Raw genomic sequence first — 16,972 nt, forward strand, 5'->3', positions numbered from 1 at the left:
CCTATAGCAGCTACAGAATGACAGTGAGTGTAGCTGATAGAAGAGAGGGAGTAATCTTTGGAGCTTCCCCTTTAGGCGGCAGAATTCTACTACATGACTCCGAGCAAATGTTAAAAATTTGCTAGGAATCATGTAGTAATATTTATATATTTGTGACTAGATGACGCCCGCAACTCCGCTGCGACAAAACTTGACTCGAAATATCTCCATACCAAATTTCAGCAAAATCGGTTCAGTGGTTTGAACGTGAAGAGGTTACAGACAGACACACTTTCGCATTTATAATATTAGTAGGGAAGCATGAATTATTTCTCAAAAGGATACACTGTCCGTCCGATTCTGTGACGTCCTGTCCCGGCTCGTCCAGCTTCAGCATCACCTCAGCGTCAGGCCACTCCTCCAACATGCGCTCCTTGAACCCCTGGAGTTGCTCGAACTCGTTCCCGCGGTATACGAAGCCCTGGATTATTCATTACCTACTTTTCTTTAAAGACGCAATTGACAGACCTACATCAGTTGGTCGGGTTATGTCAATTGAATATTAGGCGTGATCTGATGGCTGGGTTTGACGTAACGCGACCAAATTACTTAGGTCCGCCATCTGCCTATGGGTCAAATCAGACTGCACCGTTTCCACATCTGGTTAGGAGTCAACTTCTGATAGTACTATCAGTAATCAGACGCGACCAAATTACTTAAGTTCTCCAACTGCCTATGGGTCAAATCAGACCGCAACGGTTCCCCCATCTGGTTTGGAGTCAACTTCTCTGATAGTATACTATCATTAATAAGACGCGACCAAATTACTTAGGTTCTCCAACTGCCTATGGGTCAAATCAGACTGCACCGTTTCCACATCTGGTTAGGAGTCAACTTCTCTGATAGTACCTTAGATTAATGACACAGACAAACCGTTTACAAGCAAATTCAAACTTACAGAAGTATTTCGACAAATATTCTCACCAGCGGGTTCCTCAAGTAATCCGGGAAGCCGAGACCCACGTATCGCACCCTGAAATATGGTGAAGTGATCATCGGATGCTCGGCTGACTTTCGGTACACCGTGCTTAGCCTCTCGTGAAGGATAGCCAGCTGACTGTGATGACCTCTACGCTCGTGTACCGGCACCAGCTCCTGGAGAAGAGAACCAGCTAGCTTCGCCTGGTGACCTTGAGCCAGCAATTCCACGGCATCTTCGTATAAGCTCATCTGGAAATCAATCAATGGGTAATTTGCCGTTGCAAGGTACCATCGAGGAAATTGATTCCTAGGCAGTTGACAGACCTACGTCATTTCGTCGGCTTATATCAATTCATTGTTGGTTGTGATTGGTCGGATCGGTTTGACTTAACGCGACCAAATTACTCAGGTCCGCCATCTGCCTATGAATCAACTTTTCTGATAGTATTTATATCATACATTTTAATAGCACTATTAAGTCACTTCCATCACATAGTCTAATGGCAGCTTTATGATCAGTAAATAAGCTAACTCCCGTACCTTTAGTTGTAAATGGTTATTCGTAAACTCCCGTGACGGATGTCTCAGGCTTGGTGGCAGTGGTATTTCACTCCACTCCAGAAGTTTGGCGTGCAAATGCTGGGTCAACCCAGCCTCAGTCCAATTACCGGCTTGACGGTGCAAATCTCCAAGATGGTGAACGTACCTGTCATAAGATACTGAGTGTGGCAAAATGCGCCAACCCCGCAAATGCACCATATAGATAGCTATATGGTGCGCTTGCCGTGTGGAAATACACACATGGAAAAATAGCTACACATATGGCGCACTTGCCCAATTGGCGCAATTGCCCGATTGGCGCACTTTGCTAAACTCACTATGATAATATTTTGGTTGGTCGTCCAACAACTAACTGCTACTATTGACATTTGCAGTAAAACAATCAGAAAAAATGTAGGAGGCTTATTTATCGCCAGTTTATCACGCGGAGCTGAACATTTCTCGGATAAAAAGTATTCTATGTCCTTTCACGGGACTCAAATTATTTACAACCAAATTTCAGCAATATACAGCAGCATTAGTTTAGCGGCCAAATCGGTTCAGGTTTGACCGCGAAGAAGTAACAGATAGACACACTTTCTCATCTATATTATTATAGTATGGATAATATTAGGCTTATTTCTAAACGTACCTCAGATACATATCAGGACGACCGATCTCTTCATAGAAGTTCAATAAATTAGAAATTAGATGGACTCTTTGGTGACATGGCACACTTCGGTACTTTATAAGGAAATTCAATTGACGTCCCACCGCTGCCACCAAAATACCGCCTTCCTGCATAAAATCGCGAGAAACTTGTACGCACATTCCTCCGCAGATTTTGATGAAACTTTTACCCCAATCTTCATCGCCATATCCAGAAATCACTAGCTTTTCCACTTCGTTTATCAGAACCTCTTTTATCAATTCGAGATTTGGTTTTCCTATAAAAGACGTTACTTATTTTAAGCCAACTCGTATTATGTCGGTTAAAGCTCTCGTTTGAAAATTTTAAGAAAATATTTTGTATTATATTAAATCAATATAGGGAAATAATTAACAGTATTTACTGTCAATAACAATAAAATCAGTAGTTACTTACCAGATTTGGAAGTCTCTTCAAATAAGATCACCATCATATCGAATATTATTGGTATAATTATATTTCTAACGTCATCATTATGTAAAAAGCTGACGCGTAGCAGTGGTGAAACCAAGTCTTCTATAAAACCACATTTGTATGTACCTGAAACAGAATTAGATTTTTAATAATTTCTAAATGACATCAAAATATCAACATGAAAACAAAAATGTGTGAATTTAAACTATTTAATAGAGCTAATCTGAATATTTTAGAAAATAACAACATTAATAAATAGCTAAATGCCAAAAAAATACCTAGATTATTCCATGTTTCAGACATCATAGTAGCGGCTTTGATGCGTAAATCTCCAAATAATTCTAGGACTCGTTTTCGTCGAGACGATCTTAGATTTTCAAGCTGTAACGTCGTTGAAATGGTCATACTGCTGACCGTTTGAAACCATTTCTTAAGAAGCACCTGAATGTCATCTACTGAATCTTTCAATTTGTTCAGCTTTTGGATAAGTTTTAATATTATCAAACTGAAAATATAAATCTTCGTAACATGCTAAGAAACTTTGAATCTGGGTGTTTTAATTATTTAAATTTCTCTTAAAGCTTTTATATTATCAACAAAACCTTAAAGTCTCACAAAAAGGCTTAAAATTGTAATTATTATAATTTATAATATTATTACTAAGAAAAATAAGTTTTTGCTAATATTGTGTCGGCAAATATTTTTTTCAACTGCATCTGCATTTGTATTGGAGAAGGGTACAACAGGGTTCAACACTAGGCTCAGTGATTTGTTGTGTTATAGCACTGGATTTTCTTTACTGATGTCAACTGTCAATACAATACGTCTTGATGATAAAAACATAAATAAAATATAACCTTAATGTATGCAAGATAACGTATTGTAGGGTATGTAGCATGTCAGCCCAATGGGGAGGAAATAGATGCTGTTCCACCAGCTCCATTATAAGATGAAAGCAATTCGACAAGTGATCAGCTTCGGTGGTCCCGGAGAATTGAGACGGCAAAACCAAAGTATCTTTATAATATTCTTCATTCATATTCTTCAATAGGTCCATAATGGTGCATACTAGTTGTCTCTGAAATAATAAATAAAATAAATTAACATTTATCCGACCCAATAGGACATTAGTGTACCATCGAGGAAATTTATATCATTAATGGCCTGTTTCACCACTCCCTGTTAAGTGCCGGATAGCCTATCCACCACTTAATTTGACAGATGAAGTATGGAGAATCTGTTGGAATAGTTGTAGATAGCTTATCTGGCACTTTATTAGGAACGAGCTGTTGCCCGCGGCTTCGCTCGCGATATGAAGTATTATTATATACAAACTTTCATCCCCTATTTGAACCCCTTGGGGTTGGAATTTATCAAAATCCTTTCTTAGCGGATGCCTACGTCATAACATCTACCTGCATGCCAAATTTCACCCCGATCTATCCAGCGGTTTGGGCTGTGCGTTGATAGATCACTATGTCAATCAGTCAGTCACCTTTGAGTTTTATATATATAGATAATATAGATATCGACGGGTGCAAAGTAAAAAAAGTCATCTGCAATTTTGAGTTTTTCGTTTTTTTGTAGAAACTAGCTTAAAATATCATGTTCTACTACATAACAAAAACAAAAATTCAAATATCACCTTATTTCTGGTACTTTTGTCACGTAAAAGAAGACATCTACTCCTGTTTTGTGAAATTGCACGACGTAGATGCGGATAACTACCGCTGATCGTCTATACGCGGGACGCGCGGGGTTAATGTTATGCGGCATAAGCGGCTATCTGCCATATAGCTTTTTCTACGTTGCGATTGTGATTTAGATGTCTCAATTTACTTTTGTAAATTAGTATTGTTTGTTATGTTTATGAGTACCTTTCTATGTTAATTCTTATTGTTATTATATTAATTGACTTCTAATTTCTTTCTGTTATTTTTTACTGTTGTTTCATGTTCAGAAAGTCCAAAACAACTTTTTAAAGAAGTTGAAAGTTTCCAGAACATAAACGATAGATTTATCGAGCAAAATACTGTGTTGCCCGATGAAGAATTATTGAACTTCTATAGAAAACCTTGATGTATCAGCGATGAATACAAATGAATATAAGTTAACTTCGTAAGATAAGTCCCCATGATCTGAATACTCTGGGCCAGTCACACCAGTTCACTCTCAGTCTAAAATATAAAATGATTTTGAAAATTTGGATGTCGATCTAAGCAAATTATTAAATACGCCAACGCCCTCAGAATATAATTCATCACTTCAAGTCCGCCGCGTCCATTATCAGTATTAGATCAAAATATTATGTCTTTTTTATTAAACAGATAGTTTGATCTCATATAATCTATGACCTGCTTGAGTTTATTAACTCATATATCGAGCCATCGAGTATATTATCCCTCTCAAACTGTGAATCTTCTAAAGACAACACCATTGATACTATTGATACTTCTTCGGCAGTGGAGGCATCAAGTGAATATTCTACGCCTTCCTCGTTAAACGGTAGAAAAAGACGTCATCAGTTCAGTATTGATCTAAAGAAAAGGCGATTGAGAAATAAAGACACGTGTATTGACACATGACGTAAATTACGACAAAATTTAGGTAAACAAAATATGCAAAACATCATATTCCGGCATTTGCAAGTTTAACTGTAGCGCAAAAATATCTCGCGAAGTTTTCCTTTTAACTTATCTTTGACCGGTTTTAGGATCTCTGTGATCATGAAAAGCAATTGAGAAATCGTTGAAATAAAATTTCATTTTGTGTTCTGAAGAATCGTATACATCCCTTCGATGGTGTAAAACGTCCGGCGACGCTTATGATGTTATAATGAACCCATCATGATCACAATTCACAAGTTCCAAGTACAAAGACTTACTCGTAATAAGCCTCTGCCTAAATTATAATAATTTACAACATAGTTCCTGTACTGATAATGATACTGAATACTATTTATTAATTACTTTAAATTAGTTTTAAAGTAATTAAAGTATTGACACAGAATTTCATTTTTGTTGTGAGAAATTACGATTTGTACGAAAGTAAATGAATGATTCCTAAGTATATCCAAACTAATATTAAAATTAGAAAGTATGTTTGTTTATTTATTTATTTGTTTGTTTGTCCTTCCTTCACGCTCTAACTAAGAAACTAATCGTATTGTTTTTTTGGCATAAACTTATTTGAAAAGATAAAACCGCTTATGTTACTAGACTACTTTTGGTCTTGGAATAACATCATGTTTCTAAGGGAGCTTACAGGAATATTAGCATTTTACGCGATTTTCAAATTCCACGCAAGCGAAGCCGCGAGCAAAAGATAGTATTTCATATTTTAACTTCCTTCTAAATCGTGCACCTTGCACCGAATCGACAACGTAGAAAAAGATATCTACGCAATTATGTTCTGAACTTGGTGTTTTTAAGGTGTAAAACGGGCATTAACTACATATTTTAATAATATAAAGTGTTACACTTTACGTAGTTACTGATAATCGCACTAGTAATCGGTAAAAATACTTTAATAAATATAATTTTTAATTCCCACGTAGAAACGACCAAGTGGCAGTTAACTCAGTTGTCATATTTTCAAGCGCAATGTAGATGCAGACAACTACAATATCTCGTAAATTAAACAGAAATAGAAGAAATTAAATATACATGTGGATTAATTTATAAATAATGAAACAACGATGAAAATTTCAATAAATTTGATTGGAAATTGACAAAATGGGAGCATTTTTTCCTATTATGCGCTCTCCTGAAAAGTAGCTGTTTTGTAGATGACTCTTTTTACTTTGCACCCGTCGATATAGATTGGTGATACAGGCCCTTACTCTTTTACTTTTTGGTCTCTCTATAAATTAATAAAAATAGAGAATAATTGATAATTGCAATTGCAATTTTGCAACTAACCAATATAGTGTCCTCTTCTTTTGGATAATCATTATCACGACGACGTTCCAACATCTTCGTTGCAACTGGTGGTAGAACTTTTATGGTCACTCTAACGAAATCGCACATGTCTTCCTCGACTGGTCCTATGTCTTTTCGAGCGAACAAGTTAATCATTTCTCCCAATAGTTCGATGCAAAGCTTCATCTGAAATGTCGCTTCGGTTTAATTAGGTACGAGTTCTAAAGTAGTTCTTATTTACTTCAGCGATATTTTCTTTTTAATCATACTAAAGTTCAGGTTAATGTTCTATGTAAAAATGCGAAGTGTGTCTGTCTGTCTGACTGTTACCTCAAAACGCCCAAACCGCTTAACCGATTTTGATGTTTGGTATAGCGTTACTTTAAGTCTTGGAAAAGAGCATTCTTTTAATTCCGGTACGGTTCCTGCGAGATAAATGAAGTTTTGCTGTTTATCTGTCTGTTATCTCATTACACTGAAACCATCAACAAACAATCAGACCAATAAAGATTCATAACTATGGAGGTATGTAAAGTTTTTGCTATGTACTAATTACCGCCGAGGAAATTGATTCCCAGACAGTTGACAGAGCTACGTCATTTGGTCGGCTCATGTCAATTCAATGTTAGCTGTGATCTATCGGCTGGGTTTAACATAACCCGTTACGCGACCAAGTCTTTCGAGCCACTCTGACATTGGCAACTCACCGAGTCGGCCATTTTTAAAAGAAGAAGAAGAAGAACTACGTAGGTCCCCCATTTGCCTAGGAATCAACTTCTCTGACAGTACGTACTTTTCTTCAAAGTATTATCTTTTCTCTGATAGTACTTTTTGATACGTTCAAATCTCACCTCAGTTTCTTTTTCTAGGAGTCCCAAAGTTGCTCGGGTTATATGAGGGATCAAGGTTGTTCTAGCCGCGGCAGAATGGCCTAGGGGACCATTTACAAGGTACATGTAAGCCTTCAGACGATAGCATGGTATTTTATTGAGAGGCAGTCGGTCGAATATACATACAATGTAGCAACTGAAAACAAAACATCTAATTATTGTTATAGGAAACGTGCAGGAACTATGGGTGGCAGAGGCTCCCAACCCTCCCGGATTGCCCGGGAGACTCCGGTAATAATGCTTAACCTCCCGTCCTCCCGGAGAACGATGATTTCTCCGGTTTTTTAAAAACTAATAATATTATTGCATAATAATTGACTTAGTGAAAAATTGTAAGATGAAGTTGGATTTGACAATCATAATATTATTATCTGTTCGAAGAAAATCGCTTGGATTAACTCTTGGCTTACTAATGACTTCTTGACGAAATTGGAAGAGAGAAATGGTCCTGAGACTATGTTATTTTTCACCCCTACAATTCTCCCGGGTTGGTCCTTTCGACAGTTGGCAACCCTAGTGGCAGGGCAGAGCATCCATACTAATATTATAAACGCGAAAGTGTGTCTGTCTGTCTGTTACCTCTCCACGCCCTAAACGCTGTATCAATTTTGCTGAAATTTGGTATGGAGATAATTTGAGTCCCTGGAGAGCAACAAAAACCTGCAAACCTTCAAGAAGATATTCGCTCTTAAAAGGTCGGCAACGCACCTGCAGCAATTTTAATGTTGCGAGTATCCATGGGCGACGGTGGTTGCTTTCCATCAGGTGACCCGTTTGCTCGTTTGCGCCCTTATTTCATAAAAAAAAAGATTTAATTAATACCTCAGTTTTTCCGGTCTCACAAGTTTCACCAAATGGCTAAGTGCGGTAGGAAGCGATTTGACTGCTTCCCCTTGGTACACCAAGTTCACAGCTTTGGTCCTCTCCATCAGTGAAATGACAGCCTCTAGGAAATTCTATGACAAAAAATAAGGTCAAATAGGAATGAAGCATTTTTTATGAAATGAACCAGGATAGGATCGAATCTGTAGGGCTACTACGAAACTGTTTTGAGACTCAAACAATCGAACGAGAATGCCCCGTCCTGCTCTAACAACGTCATTTCACGTTTGTTAGAGCAGGACCCGGCATTTTCGTCCGATTGTTTGAGTCTCAAAACGGTTTCATAGTACAAGGCCAAATTTTATCTTCAAGCTCTAACTTTTAGGGACAATTCACATAACAACGTGACGCCTGATTCCTGAATGCAACATTATGGTGAAAAATTTTAAATGAACCATGAGCTCAACTAGTCGTTATTTATTGCACATTGAATTGAAAGTTTTGGGCAGCCTATTCAAATTTTTAAATAAAAATCGGCCAAGTGCGAGTCGGACTCGCGCACGAAGGGTTCCGTACTGTTATAGAGCAAACATAGACCAAAGATTGTGTTTTTGTATGGGAGCCTCCCTTATTTTTTTAGTTTATTTTAATATTATTCTTAAATATTGAAGTAGACATATAATTAGGGCCTTTGTGAAAATATCAAGTGCCTACCCGTCGCCATTATTGATATCAAGCAAAAAAGGGCAAAAAAAATCACGTTTGTTGTATGGGAGCCCCCTTTAAATATTAATTTTATTTAGTTTTTAGTATTTGTTGTTATAGCGGCAACAGATATACACAATTTGTGATAATTTCAGAACTCTAGCTATAGCGGTTCTTGAGATACAGCCTAGAGACAGACAGACGGACAGACAGACATCGAAGTCTCATGAATAGGGTCCCGTTTTCACCCTTTGAGTACGGAACCCCAAAAATGCATGCATGCAAAAGCCAGTCAGTTCATATTGCAACACTTGCGTTGTTGTCAGGTGAGTCAAATGGCAACACACGTTGCCAGGTGACTCACGAAAATATACCGGACAACCCCAAATGGAGGGGGGGGGGGAATGGTATGTTGCAAAAATACAGTTTTTTATATTATTATTGCGGGCATAAAATTGTGCTCGCCAAGACTATGCTGATTTTGAGAAAGCCTTTTACTTGATTACTACAACTTAATTAATGAAATAAAGGTAGCATCTTCTAAAAATTAAAATCACATTGTTCCGTCCGGTATGAGCTTCTATTTTTTACCGGACTGGCCTCGAAAATACCGGACTGTACGCTTATATACCGGACATCTGGCTTAAACCCTGCTCGTGAATCGTGACTCGTGACGTTGCAATGTAAACTAACTGCTGCACTCAGAGATGAATCATAATTACTTAACTGTAATTAAATTAAGATTTTGCCATAAGCTCCATACAATACTGTTAAACTCTTCATAAAATTGAAGTTATTCATCATTAAACGTCTCTGAGTGCAGCCGTAAGCCTTAAGAGGATATAACAGCGGCTAGAGAAATGAAAAAAAAGTACGTGTGATATCTATAGCTGTCTCCCTTACCTCAAGCCTATACCGCAGAACGCGATAGAGACAACTGCAGAAAATCCAGAAAATCAACGATTCGTTGTCCCCTGATTCCTTCTCCAAAACTTAACCGATTTAAGTAATTTTTTCATTAAAGATTAAAAAAAGGCTTGAGCTGTGTTCCTATGTTTTGCTTTTTTTGTATAATCTAGCCAAATCTGTTTTCTGGACGTTTGAACACAGTGGAAAATCTGGCCATTTTTTTGGGTTAATGAACGTTCATATCTTATTTAATAATTAAATTATGAAAAAAAAAGAAAACATAGGGACATTGTATTAGTGGCCGTAGATATTCAGGAAAAAAATTATAACTCTACTAGCATTATCCAGGGAGGAAACAGGGGACAACGTTTGTATGGAAAAAAGGGCGGTGTGGAATCCTCTTAAGGGGGCGACCTATGACAGAAAAAAATCGGTTTTCACCCGCGCACTTCATACCCCCCGCACTCATCCAACGCATTTAAAATGTCGCGATATCGATTTAAAGCCGATTTATTTTTTCAATCTCTATTGCCGCGGCCGCTGATTCGTCTATCGTCACGAAGCTTCGTGCTCTGAGACGATACCATTGGACGATACACGCAGATCGTCTAATGGTATCATCTCAAGCACGAAGCACTACGCATGTGCGGCGGCAACAATTGGGTTTGACAAATTATTTGTCATGAATTATATATCATTATCATATTCGTAAACAAATAAACATATTTTATATTAAATTAAAAAGCCTTCTACAATTGTTCATCTGCTCCCGTTTTCTCCTGTAATGGTTGCTTTTAGTGTGTTTAATATTTATTTTTGTTTGTTTCCCATGGTTTCGATTAAATATTTCTCAATCCGGAGTAAAGGAAAAAGAAGTACATCCTCTCCTCAGGCGCGCGCGAACGCGACTGTTGGCGACTGAGAGGTGAGACAAATTTAACGATGAAGCTCCAATGTGGTTTTTCTTAAATATCTTTAAAAATATAAAGAATATTAAAAATCCGCTAGGTCGAACCCTCGGTGATAGAATTTTATTAGAAAAATATTAACTCAGTTTAATGCATGGTTTTGGCAATAAGTATATGAAAAAAATCGTCAAAGTTAGATGCATTTTTGTGATTTTTTTTATCGAGAAAATTTTACGATATCGTGTTTTCGCTCAGATCGAATTCTCGGAAATGTAATGTAGTATCTGTGTTTAGAAAATTAAACAATTCGGGGCTTATTATCAAGTACAAAAATGATTTATAAAATCGTCAATTTTGGATTAGTCGCCTTCTTAAGGGGGCGAGTGGGCGACTAACCCTAAAGTGTCGATTTTATAATTCATTGTGGACAAAGCTATTTAGCTATGTCCAGTGTCCATACTATGCAATTTCATCTTAAACGACAGTATATATTATGTCTATGCGTTTGGCATATTCAATAATTCAATGCGTCAAAATCCACCCGCGTTGGGAAGAAAAGTATCATAGCGTCGCGGGCATGCCTCACGTGCGATGTTGACTGCGCTATAACTCATGCCATTATCTATGTCCACACTATGCGCTTTCGTCTTCAATTTTCGCCATTTTCTTTCATTCAACTTTCGTTTTGGCGCATTAAATAATTGCCAACGCAACGCCAACATTATCATTTTTGTTTTTTTGGATACGGTCAGATGGCATGTGTGGCGGGCATGTCTCACCGCCCTCACGTGCGATGTTGACTGCGCTATAACGCATGCCATTGATGAACAAAAAAGGCACAGTGTGGACAAAGCTAAAATAAGATTGTTGACCTTGAGTGGTGGAATTATTTCTGGTTCTTTGTTTACAGGTTCCAGCTTTATGTGTAGTAGACGTGATCGCACAACGATATGCATTAGACTTTCAAAATGCTTCAAACATTTCCGTAAGCGCTGCCTAGCCTCACAAAATTTTTCTGAGAACCCAATCTCCCACTCCATAACTGGTAGAAGTACTCTGAAATAAATAAAATAAATGAAATAAAGGATAAATAAAGTAAGCAAAATTACGGACTAAATATAAAGATGATAAATTGAACAAATGAAATAAAATTAATTTTGAAATATAAACAAAAGAAATCAAAGTTCATATTAATTGAAGACATGAGTAGATAAAAGTATCTTACGATTTGAAAACTGTGGTTTTTTACATAAATTGAGACTTCGGAACGGGAAAAAATTCTGAAGAAAGCATTACCGTACACGATATTTTAAGCTTTAACAATAAGAATAAGAACATTTTTATTTTGCTTTTTAATTTAAGAACATTTTTATTTAAGCTTTAGGGTCAATTCAGAACGCAACGTGACGTGTAAATGTATTTCTGCCCTGTGTATTATTTTCCTCTATGTGTATTTCTGTATGGATTTGACAGATTTGCAGGACGTCTCACGCAACTGAAATTTATCAATTCAGTATGAATTTAGAAATGCATCTACGCGTTCCGGTCTGAAATCTGAATCATAAAGTTAATATACCTAGCGGAATAGAGAAACAAAGGCCTGAGCAAGCGAGATGTCACTATCAGTAACACTGCGTGGTAAAAAGAGACGTGTGATACATGACAAACCGATTTTTTTCATCTTTTTGATGTCCAGTCGGCACTTATCGGCACGTTGACAATTTAATCTATTAGAAAGATGCTTGTGTAAGTGTAGACGTAAACAAATTTTTACACACAGACGTAAATCAATTTCGGTTTCGTTTGACAGCTCGAGATTGTTGCTCTATTCCGCTAGGTATATTAACTTTATGGTCTGAATTGACCCTTAGTAGATATATTTAAGCGTCTCCCAGACAGACGCGGCCTGCGGTGGCGGTGGCGGTCAGTTGGATGACTTGAGAGTTCTAGGAACGACACAGACACACGCGGCCACGCGGCGAAGCGAACTGACCGCCACCGCCACCGCCACCGCCACCGCAGGCCGCGTCTGTCTGGGAGACGCTTTAACAATCTTCCCAAACTCACTCATATGCTGACGGAAAGCGAAACTCGTTTTCGATGTACGTTTGCAGTACCGGCTTGAAATGAGAAAACTTCTGCTCCCCCAAAAGCGAAAATACATTCAGTAGGCAGTCTAAAACCAGCACAGAGTAGCTATTATCTGAGAAACCATTTCTCTCCCCTAACTGTGAAAGAAGAGTAAAATATAAGCGTGTCTCTTGCTCCGGAATCAATCCGTACGGAAAGTCAGCATATTTAACATGACATGGAGTGTGTACATCTTAAAAAATATATTTGCATGTTCCAATGTGGTGGACGCACGGTTTTAAAGCCAAGTTTTTGTTTTGTTAATTTTACATTAAAAAGTTTGCTACAGTAGTGAAGTTAATATGACCAAGGAAACGTCCTCAAGCAATAAAAATGTTAAAGTAAAAATAAAATACAAGATGATGTACATTTTTTCGGAAGAATTAAAGTATCCAATGTAAAGGACACGGACCCGGGACTCAAAGTATCTCCATGCGAAATTTCAACAAAACCAACTCGCTGGGCGTGAAGAGGTAACAGATGGACCCACTTTCGCATATACAATACGAGTATTAGTATGGATACCTGAGATAAAATTGAGAAGAGCGCGTCGAGTATATCGTGAAGGAATTTCACGAGTTCTGAGCCCGGGACATCTTGCAGCCTGCGCAGGGCCTGCTGTAGTTGACCGTGTTCATGTAAAGGCTTCCATTCGAACACATTAAGGATTTCCTCTGAAAGAAAGTCAGAAACAATTGTTGGCTAATGCTTTGTTATAATCTGTTCTTTAAGAAGGGTTTCCTTCTCTCTTAGTTCATGTCAGGTCCTTTTGCACTGGGTTGCAAATGGTATGAACAGGCCCCTAAGGGTCAATTGAGACCGCAACGTGACGCGTGCATTTCTAAATTTGTATGGATTTGACAGATTTGCAAGACATCTGACGCAATTGAAATCTGTCAATTCAGTACAGAAATGCATCTACGCGACGCGACGTGGTCTGAATTGACCCTATGAGTTATGACAGAGTAATCCAGACTCCAGTATTTTTGAATATATTTTCTTATGAAATAAGGGGGCAAACGAGCAAACGGGTCACCTGATGGAAAGCAACTTCCGTCGCCCATGGACACTCGCAGCACCAGGAGAGATGCAGGTGTGTTGCCGGCCTTTTAAGAGGGAATAGGGTAATAGGGGAGGGTAGGAAAGGGAATAGGGTAGCAGATTGGGCCTCCGGTAAACTCACTCACTCGGCGAAACACAGCGCAAACGCTGTTTCACGCCGGTTTTCTGTGAGAACGATACTAACGATATTTCTCCGGTCGAGCCGGCCCATTCGTGCCGGAGCATGGCTCTCCCACGTATATTTCTAAATTTGTATGGATTTGACAGATTTGCAAGACGTCTCACGCAATTGAAATCTGTCAATTCAGTACAAATTTAGAAATGAATCTACGCGACGCGACGTGGTCTGAATTGACCCTATGACAGAGTAATCCAGACTCCAGTATTCATGAATTCTACCTCTTTGCGTCAGCTGCGTGGAAGTGAATTTTGTAGAAACTATTAGCTCGTTCCGCGGTAGAGACGACAATACGGTGGACACCCATCTATTGCCGCGCTCTGCTTCGGGACGCAGATCCCGTCTGTCCGAAGCCAATTGCTGGCAGACCTTGCTCAGATGTTCCTCCATGGTGAAATTGCTGCGTTTGTTGTAGTCTATCTGTAATGGAGAACAACAAAACTAGGTAAGTAAGTGCAATTAAATGGTAGTTGTTGAAATTCTCTTTGCCATCAAATGCCGCGATGTAGCCGTCGGCTCTATCGTGTTAAATAGACTTATTAGGGTCAAATAAAGGGTAGATGCATTTCTAAATTTGTATGTATTTGACAGATTTCAATTGCGTGAGACGACATGCAAATCTGTGAATTCAGTATAAATTTAGAAATGCATCTGCGCGTCACGTTGCGGTCTGAATTGGCCCTTATCATGACATATGACAGATATTATATTGTGACACATGACGGCTATATCGCGACATATGACAACAGTTTCGCGGCACCTGATGGCAAATAGAATTTCACCTCATTCAAAAATGTATTCTTTTAATCAGTCGTCATACAAGAGTGAATCATCTATATCCAACAATAAAACCAACCAACCAACTAGTCACAACATTTTGATTAAGTATACTATAATTATTGTTAATATTGTTTTTGTCTCGCCTTGTTATTCGGATCATACTTCATGAATTAATTTTCAAATGACCTTAAATGTTTCATGACATTAATTAATGCTTTTCTACAATAGCAATACGCTTTCTAGACTTAAATTTATTTTGTTTTCACAAGCTAGGACAGCGTTTGCCTTTGATTACCTTATAAACCACCAAACTACGAGTAATATCAGCCAGGACAGGTCTTTTCTTACGAAATTCCCTTTTCTCTTTCTTCTTTTCTTCTGTAAGTCGTATAAATGACACGGCGAAGAAGCGTTCGCGATCTTTGAACATATTATTTTGGTTGGAGAAGCTTCGATGGCGATAAAAGAACACTATACAGGCGTCTTCAAACATTTCAGCGTTGACGGATATCTGAAAGATTATTATCAGAAAATACACATCAAACCACTTTGGATCTGACAGTGTGAGTCAATTGACACTGCAACCAAGTTAATATACCTAGCGGAATAGAGCAACAATCTCGAGCTGTCAAACGAAACCGAAATTGGTTTTCATCTGTGTGAAAAATATGTGTACGTATACACTTACACAAGCATGATTGAACATGAATTCTATGAGATTAAATTGTCAACGTGCGGCACGTGCCGACTGGACGTCAAAAACAGAGTGCTGCTGTCAATTGTCATGTATCACACATCTCTTTTTACCACGCAGTGTTACTGATAGTGACATCTCTCTTGCGCAGGCCTTTGTTTCTCTATTCCGCTAGGTATATTATCTTTATGGTCAAAACACACTAGGCCGAAAATACGCGGCCGAAGTTCGACATGGTTACGCCTGTAATGTATTAAAGCATACAATATGACGCAGCGGAATTTCGGCGTAGTGTGTCATCGGTAATTTAAAATACATTGCAGGCGGAATCATGCGGAAATTCCGCCGCGAAACTTCGGCATGGTGTGTTTAGACCATAAAGTTAATATACCTAGCGGAATAGAGAAACAAAGGCCTGAGCAAGAGAGATGTCACTATCAGTAACACTGCGTGGTAAAAAGAGATGTGTGATAATATCATTAAAAAAAAATCGGTGGAGCCGGCTGCAGGCACGAAAAACATGGCTCATAAGCTTTGTCCACACTGTGCCTTTTTCTGTTCATCAAGGGACAAGGGCATGCGTTATAGCGCAGTCAACAGCGAACGTCAGGCATGCCCGCGACGCATGCCCTCTGACCGTATCCAAAACTTCAAAAATGACAATTTTGGCGTTGCCTTCCTTGACGCATTCGATTACTGAATGCGCCAATATGAAAGTTGATGACGAAAATTGAAGATGAAAGTGCACAGTATTGTCATAGCTATACGGCGTTACCTCGCTCTGAGGCGTTCCCACAGACATAATATATCAAGATTAAGGCTCGAAGTGCAAGCGAGAGCGCAGGACGAGCGACAAAGAGGTACGTTGTCACGTTCAACCATCGTCAGTAAACCGACATTACAGACAAACGGTTTTTTAATATTTACCTTAAAATCTTCTTGCCATTTAGGTCTGTCTTCGTGGTAGTAAACAACAGACGTATACTCATCCAAGAGCGGTGCATTTGCTCCATGGGATATGGCGTTCTGAAAATTTCAAGGTAACTGTAGGATAACAAAAAAAAACAAAGGTAGGTACTTAACTAACATTTTACAGCATAAGGGCCGCGATACACCGGAATGGCAGCGGCAAGGCGAGCGCTTTCAGTGTCATATGATTTTAAACTTTATCTTCATTATTGTAATACATAGTATATTTTTTTCAGATTATAAGCGCCTCCGTGGTCCAGTGATTCAGAGCTTGGCTCTTGACTCGGAGGTCGTGGGTTCGATTCCCGCGTTGGAAACATGTTATTTCCAAGTTTGGTTAGGATAATGCAGGCTGATCACCTGATTGTCTGACAAGTAAGAT

At 38.5% G+C, this 16,972-nt stretch overlaps 1 protein-coding gene across 1 annotated transcript in view; it reads right to left on the reverse strand.

Annotated features, from left to right (window-relative positions):
* LOC121737880 (dedicator of cytokinesis protein 1-like) overlaps positions 1 to 15,856 on the reverse strand; it is a 30,164-nt gene extending 14,308 nt beyond the window's left edge. Inside the window, exons 1-16 of the mRNA XM_042129613.1 lie at positions 15,839 to 15,856; positions 15,223 to 15,438; positions 14,369 to 14,567; positions 13,433 to 13,581; positions 12,845 to 13,005; positions 11,650 to 11,833; positions 8,256 to 8,389; positions 7,395 to 7,569; positions 6,544 to 6,729; positions 3,481 to 3,701; positions 2,902 to 3,128; positions 2,606 to 2,749; positions 2,153 to 2,447; positions 1,501 to 1,666; positions 964 to 1,209; positions 325 to 460 (exon numbers count right to left, since the gene is read on the reverse strand). Coding sequence (XP_041985547.1) covers positions 325 to 460; positions 964 to 1,209; positions 1,501 to 1,666; positions 2,153 to 2,447; positions 2,606 to 2,749; positions 2,902 to 3,128; positions 3,481 to 3,701; positions 6,544 to 6,729; positions 7,395 to 7,569; positions 8,256 to 8,389; positions 11,650 to 11,833; positions 12,845 to 13,005; positions 13,433 to 13,581; positions 14,369 to 14,567; positions 15,223 to 15,438; positions 15,839 to 15,856 — 2,857 coding nt within the window. The remainder of the gene's footprint in view (positions 1 to 324; positions 461 to 963; positions 1,210 to 1,500; positions 1,667 to 2,152; positions 2,448 to 2,605; positions 2,750 to 2,901; positions 3,129 to 3,480; positions 3,702 to 6,543; positions 6,730 to 7,394; positions 7,570 to 8,255; positions 8,390 to 11,649; positions 11,834 to 12,844; positions 13,006 to 13,432; positions 13,582 to 14,368; positions 14,568 to 15,222; positions 15,439 to 15,838) is intronic.
* Between the last annotated feature and the right edge of the window lie 1,116 nt (positions 15,857 to 16,972).

This window comes from Aricia agestis, chromosome 21 (genome assembly GCF_905147365.1).
Source record: "Aricia agestis chromosome 21, ilAriAges1.1, whole genome shotgun sequence".
Classification (NCBI taxonomy): domain Eukaryota; kingdom Metazoa; phylum Arthropoda; class Insecta; order Lepidoptera; family Lycaenidae; genus Aricia; species Aricia agestis.